This window comes from Ascaphus truei, chromosome 10 (assembly GCF_040206685.1).
Source record: "Ascaphus truei isolate aAscTru1 chromosome 10, aAscTru1.hap1, whole genome shotgun sequence".
NCBI classification, from domain to species: domain Eukaryota; kingdom Metazoa; phylum Chordata; class Amphibia; order Anura; family Ascaphidae; genus Ascaphus; species Ascaphus truei.
The window spans coordinates 62877895-62883894 of record NC_134492.1 but is presented as its reverse complement, the minus strand read 5'-3'; the positions used below and the strand labels follow the sequence as shown (position 1 = coordinate 62883894).

General features: G+C 52.7%; 1 protein-coding gene across 4 annotated transcripts in view; it reads left to right on the top strand.

Moving 5' to 3' along the window:
* Positions 1-847: 847 nt before the first annotated feature.
* The window catches only part of CLCC1 (chloride channel CLIC like 1), a 67181-nt gene continuing 62028 nt past the window's right edge, over positions 848-6000 (top strand). For 3 of the 4 annotated variants that reach the window (XM_075617084.1, XM_075617082.1, XM_075617083.1), the window contains exons 1-3: positions 848-1133; positions 1401-1541; positions 2908-3018. In XM_075617084.1, coding sequence (XP_075473199.1) covers positions 1044-1133; positions 1401-1541; positions 2908-3018 — 342 coding nt within the window. In that variant the 5' untranslated portion in view covers positions 848-1043. The remainder of the gene's footprint in view (positions 1134-1400; positions 1542-2907; positions 3019-6000) is intronic. The other variant, XM_075617085.1, reaches the window with a different exon arrangement.

Sequence of the window (6000 nt, the reverse complement as noted above, 5' to 3'; positions counted from 1 at the left end):
GCCCCCCCCCACTGCCCCCCCCTCCTCTCCCCACTGCCCCCCCCTCCTCTCCCCCACTGCCCCCCTCCACCCTCCTCCTCTCCACTGCCCCCCTCCACCCTCCTCCTCCTCTCCACTGCCCCCCTCCACCCTCCTCCTCCTCTCCACTGCCCCCCTCCACCCTCCTCCTCCTCTCCACTGCCCCCCTCCACCCTCCTCCTCCTCTCCACTGCCCCCCTCCACCCTCCTCCTCCTCTCCACTGCCCCCCTCCACCCTCCTCCTCTCCACCCTGCCCCATACCTCTGGAATGTCCTTCCCCTCAATATCCGACTGGCACCCTCTCTCTTTTTACGCAGCATATGGGTGCTGGCTGATACTATACACCTCATACATCGACCATGTCCCCCTGCAGACGCACTTACCAGAACGCCCTCCTACTGTCTCTGTACGTGCTTCCTACTTACCACTTAGACCACGTCCATAGAAGGACAAGCAGCGCTGAGCCGTGCGGACGCTCCGTGCTGAGCCCCGGCTTCCTCAATGAGGATGTCTTTAGAGGGGGCTCACGCGAGCGTGCGCAGGCGTGCTGACGAGTTGGATTTTCAGCCGACAGCCAAGCTGTTTTTCAGCGCGCTGTCGGCTGAAAACATCCAATCAGCGTGGAGCAGTGTCAACGTCACGGCGCCGTGACGTTGACTTCGGTGCGTCACGGGCGATTGGCCCAGCGACGTCACTGCCCCGCCTCCCTCTGCCTCCCGATCGCGGACACTGCTCGCCTGCATGGGCATGAAATCGCTCATGCTTGATCAGGTGAGCATCAGCGTCCGCGCGGCTCAGCGCTGCTCCCACGTTCTATGGACGCAGCCTTAGATTGTAAGTTCTGCGGAGCAGGGACTCCTTTTCCTATTGTTTTATCTCTGAATGGCTTATTCCCATTGTGTCACATGCATTGTAAACCTTTACCTGGATAGCTATGTATGTATGCATGTATATCACTAGTTTTTTTCCCTGCTCTGATTTAGTCAACACTTATATTATTCCTAAAAAATAAGCCCTAACCCTAATGAATATGATGCAAATTCCCCTATTAGTGACATTACGGCACCTCAAAGAACCTCCTCTAAAAAACATGAACAGAAGACATTTTTTTCAGGTAAGATCAGAAGTGTATACAGGAAACCTCAGGAGTGAGTGAGAATAGCAGCGCGTGCTGCTCTGTGGGCACTTTACTCCAGGCTTTGGGCCTATAAAAATAAAAAATAAATAAAAAAAGCTTGAAAAAATAAAAAAAAAATACGGTTGGTTAATCTGCAGTAAAAGACCTCGCGTGGTGCTCCCTTTCACCACCGGTAATATTGGACGGGACAGCATGTTTAATGGTTTTTGTGCCTCCGATCACACAGGTTTTGTGCTGTTTCAGGTCTGTAGGATGCTGCTGGTTCTGCTCTTTGCCGGGAGTCTCATCACGGCTCACGGGAGCTACCAGGAGGACGACTGGATCGATCCCACAGACATGCTGAATTACGACGCGGCCTCAGGGACCATGAGGAAACGGCATCAGGTATTGTAATGGAATCTGCCGAATTCTTATATCTGTACAGGGCCGCGGGGAAATATAGCGGGTCAGAACCAATATATTTACCAACATCCAGAACATCGTGGTTTTTTTCCCCTTCCTTCCTTCCTTTCCTCTCTTCCTTCCTCCTCTTTCCTCTCTTCTTTCCTCTCTTCCTTCCTTCCTTCCTCCTGTGTACCTCTTTCCTCTCTCCCTTCCTTTTCCTGCCTCTCCCACTCTTCTCTCGCCAGCACTGAACTCTGGGAGTTTTCCATTTATATCTCCCGGCACTTAATATTGTACAAATTTATATCTCCTGAACGGAGCATTGGATTAAAAAATAAAAGCAGCTTTGGAAAAGGTGAGAGCACATCCCTTAAACTGTGGTCAGCACGGACTGCAACTTTAACCTTTAAAGTGCCTGTAAGAAGCATGTGTAGAGGCACAACCCGAGAGAAATATTCAGGGAAAATAAACCATGGCTTTAATTCAGCCCTTAGTTTTAAGCAATACAGTTTAAACAAGCACACAAATAAACATCCTATCCCTGTGTAAGGGCTAACTCACTTTCCCAGTCCCTATTTGCAGGGCTGGGAGGATAAGTCTCTTTCCAACCTCTGGCCCCAAAGTTCACAGGTACCTGTAAGCAGGGGGCCTTTTTTGTCAGTTTCTGGGTTGTGTCCGTTGAGGGGCCACCCTCTGCCGAGTTTCATGGACCGCTGTGCCCTGGATGCTGAGGGTCTGGTTCCTGGTGTCTTTCCGGCAGCACAGTCCTTCTGTGCTCAAGACCATGTTTCTGTGAGTCTCTTGCTGACAACACAGTCCCTCTATGCTCAAGAGATCCCCTGCAGTTCAAGCAGGAGGCTTTTCTACCTGTCTGAGTCAGGTGGAGACTGGTTAATTGTCTCTAGCTGCAATTAACCAGCTCCCTGTTGGATTCCTCAGAAAAATACAGGCTTTACATTGAAGCCCATTTAGAGAGGGGTTCTGCCCTGTCACAGCGCCCTTATGATGTATCAGGTACGTCACAGGTACCTGCTCACGTCCTATGGGGTGATCGGACTAATGTAGCGGCCAACCCGGTAGCAACGGAGGTGGAGCCTCCTCCATTTCCGGTATCCAGGCACCATCGTGTGATCACTCCAGGAGTGACGCACGGCGAGCATGTACCGCAGGACCAGCGGAACGAGTTGGCCCATCAACTTTGTTCATATTGACTTTCTTGTATACTAACCTGAAGAGCTTACAATCTTAATTTTGGTGCCGAAGTTGAACCCCCTTACTTTAGGGGTTATGTATAGGAGGTGGGGGCGCACAGATAGTGACGGGGCTGTAATAACCTGGATATGTGAATCATTTTCCATTTTCTCAGGACACCGTGGAGGAAGCTGAAATAAAGGAGTCTGTAACTGACGCCGTGTATACAGCCTGTCTGGCACAGAGAGATGAAAGTCGAAGGAGAGTGGAGTCTTTGAAACAGGAGGTGAGGTTTGTCTCTCTGCTACTATATAATACATGTATACATTCCCCTCCTGAGATTTGTCTGGACCCTAAAAGCGAAGATAATTCGGAAGCTTCAGACAACGGGGAGAAGTAGTGAAAGATGCATGCTGAGAATTACCCGAAGACGATGTATGGCGAGATGCATGCTGGAATTACTCGAAGACACAGGAAGAAGAATAAATGGGTTCGGAATCAAACAAACGCCTGTGACATCATCACACGGGGAAGAAATTAAAATGGCGGTTGGCTGGAGATAGCGCAAGAAGAAAAGGCCATCTTTGGACAAAGGTGGAACTCAACTGGATTCCAAGAGAGATTAAAAGACAGAGACACCCAAAGGAAGATGGGAGGATGGGATGAGACAATGTGTGGGAGCGACGTGGAGAAGAGAGGCTGTAACCGCAGCACCTGGGAGATCATTGGGGAGGCTTCATTCTGCAGCGGGGAGACACAAACCCAAGGTGGATACCAGCACTGCTAGAGGGAAGAGGGTATGGATGGTGCACTAGAGGAATGTGTACAGTAGGGCTTCAAAGCGTTTGCTTCTCGGCGATCCGCCAATACAGCGGTTCCGAGAAGGGGGGCCGCTGAGTCCGCACATGCGCAGAAAGGGGACGGCCGAGTCCGCGCATGCGCAGAAGGGGTAGGAGAGACGGGAAATCGCCGGTGGATATAAATGCTATGTTCCACTTTTCAGCAATTTCCGGTTTGCGGCGGCCTGGAACGGAACCCGCCGTATGAGTGGGGCCCTACTGTATACAGACAGAACTCTGAAATCAACTGCATCCAGATGGAAGCAGTAAGCCAGAAAGTTCCCAATTTGCATGCACTAACACCTTTATCGTTGTATAGCAGTATTAGCGTCATTGCAGAGTGGTAAATAGTTGATGTAAGAGCATTTAAGGTGAATGCTGTAGTTGCTAGAGAAACCCCAGGCAGACTCAGAGCGTAATTGGTTAAATTAGAAACCAGTGCATTAATACATAATAAAGTACAATGGGTAGAGTGAATGTGCCGCAGGCAGCGACACTGGCTGCAGAGCACAGGGAGATACTGCCCGTAGAATGAATGTGCCGCAGGCAGCGACACTGGCTGCAGAGCACAGAGAGATACTGCCCGTAGAATGAATGTGCCGCAGGCAGCGACACTGGCTGCAGAGCACAGAGAGATACTGCCCGTAGAATGAATGTGCCGCAGGCAGCGACACTGGCTGCAGAGCACAGAGAGATACTGTCCGTAGAGTGAATGTGCCGCAGGCAGCGACACTGGCTGCAGAGCACAGAGAGATACTGTCCGTAGAATGAATGTGCCGCAGGCAGCGACACTGGCTGCAGAGCACAGAGAGATACTGCCCGTAGAATGAATGTGCCGCAGGCAGCGACACTGGCTGCAGAGCCAGAGAGATACTGTCCGTAGAATGAATGTGCCGCAGGCAGCGACACTGGCTGCAGAGCACAGAGAGATACTGCCCGTAGAATGAATGTGCCGCAGGCAGCGACACTGGCTGCAGAGCACAGAGAGATACTGCCCGTAGAGTGAATGTGCCGCAGGCAGCGACACTGGCTGCAGAGCACAGAGAGATACTGTCCGTAGAGTGAATGTGCCGCAGGCAGCGACACTGGCTGCAGAGCACAGAGAGATACTGCCCGTAGAATGAATGTGCCGCAGGCAGCGACACTGGCTGCAGAGCACAGAGAGATACTGTCCGTAGAGTGAATGTGCCGCAGGCAGCGACACTGGCTGCAGAGCACAGAGAGATACTGTCCGTAGAGTGAATGTGCCGCAGGCAGCGACACTGGCTGCAGAGCACAGAGAGATACTGTCCGTAGAGTGAATGTGCCGCAGGCAGCGACACTGGCTGCAGAGCACAGAGAGATACTGCCCGTAGAATGAATGTGCCGCAGGCAGCGACACTGGCTGCAGAGCACAGAGATACTGCCCGTAGAATGAATGTGCCGCAGGCAGCGACACTGGCTGCAGAGCATAGAGAGATACTGCCCGTAGAATGAATGTGCCGCAGGCAGCGACACTGGCTGCAGAGCACAGAGAGATACTGTCCGTAGAATGAATGTGCCGCAGGCAGCGACACTGGCTGCAGAGCACAGAGAGATACTGTCCGTAGAGTGAATGTGCCGCAGGCAGCGACACTGGCTGCAGAGCACAGAGAGATACTGTCCGTAGAATGAATGTGCCGCAGGCAGCGACACTGGCTGCAGAGCACAGAGATACTGCCCGTAGAATGAATGTGCCGCAGGCAGCGACACTGGCTGCAGAGCATAGAGAGATACTGCCCGTAGAATGAATGTGCCGCAGGCAGCGACACTGGCTGCAGAGCACAGAGAGATACTGTCCGTAGAATGAATGTGCCGCAGGCAGCGACACTGGCTGCAGAGCACAGAGAGATACTGCCCGTAGAGTGAATGTGCCGCAGGCAGCGACACTGGCTGCAGAGCACAGAGAGATACTGCCCGTAGAGTGAATGTGCCGCAGGCAGCGACACTGGCTGCAGAGCACAGAGAGATACTGCCCGTAGAGTGAATGTGCCGCAGGCAGCGACACTGGCTGCAGAGCACAGAGATACTGCCCGTAGAGTGAATGTGCCGCAGGCAGCGACACTGGCTGCAGAGCACAGAGAGATACTGTCTGTAGAATGAATGTGCCGCAGGCAGCGACACTGGCTGCAGAGCACAGAGATACTGCCCGTAGAGTGAATGTGCCGCAGGCAGCGACACTGGCTGCAGAGCACAGAGAGATACTGTCCGTAGAATGAATGTGCCGCAGGCAGCGACACTGGCTGCAGAGCACAGAGAGATACTGCCCGTAGAATGAATGTGCCGCAGGCAGCGACACTGGCTGCAGAGCACAGAGATACTGCCCGTAGAATGAATGTGCCGCAGGCAGCGACACTGGCTGCAGAGCATAGAGAGATACTGCCCGTAGAATGAATGTGCCGCAGGCAGCG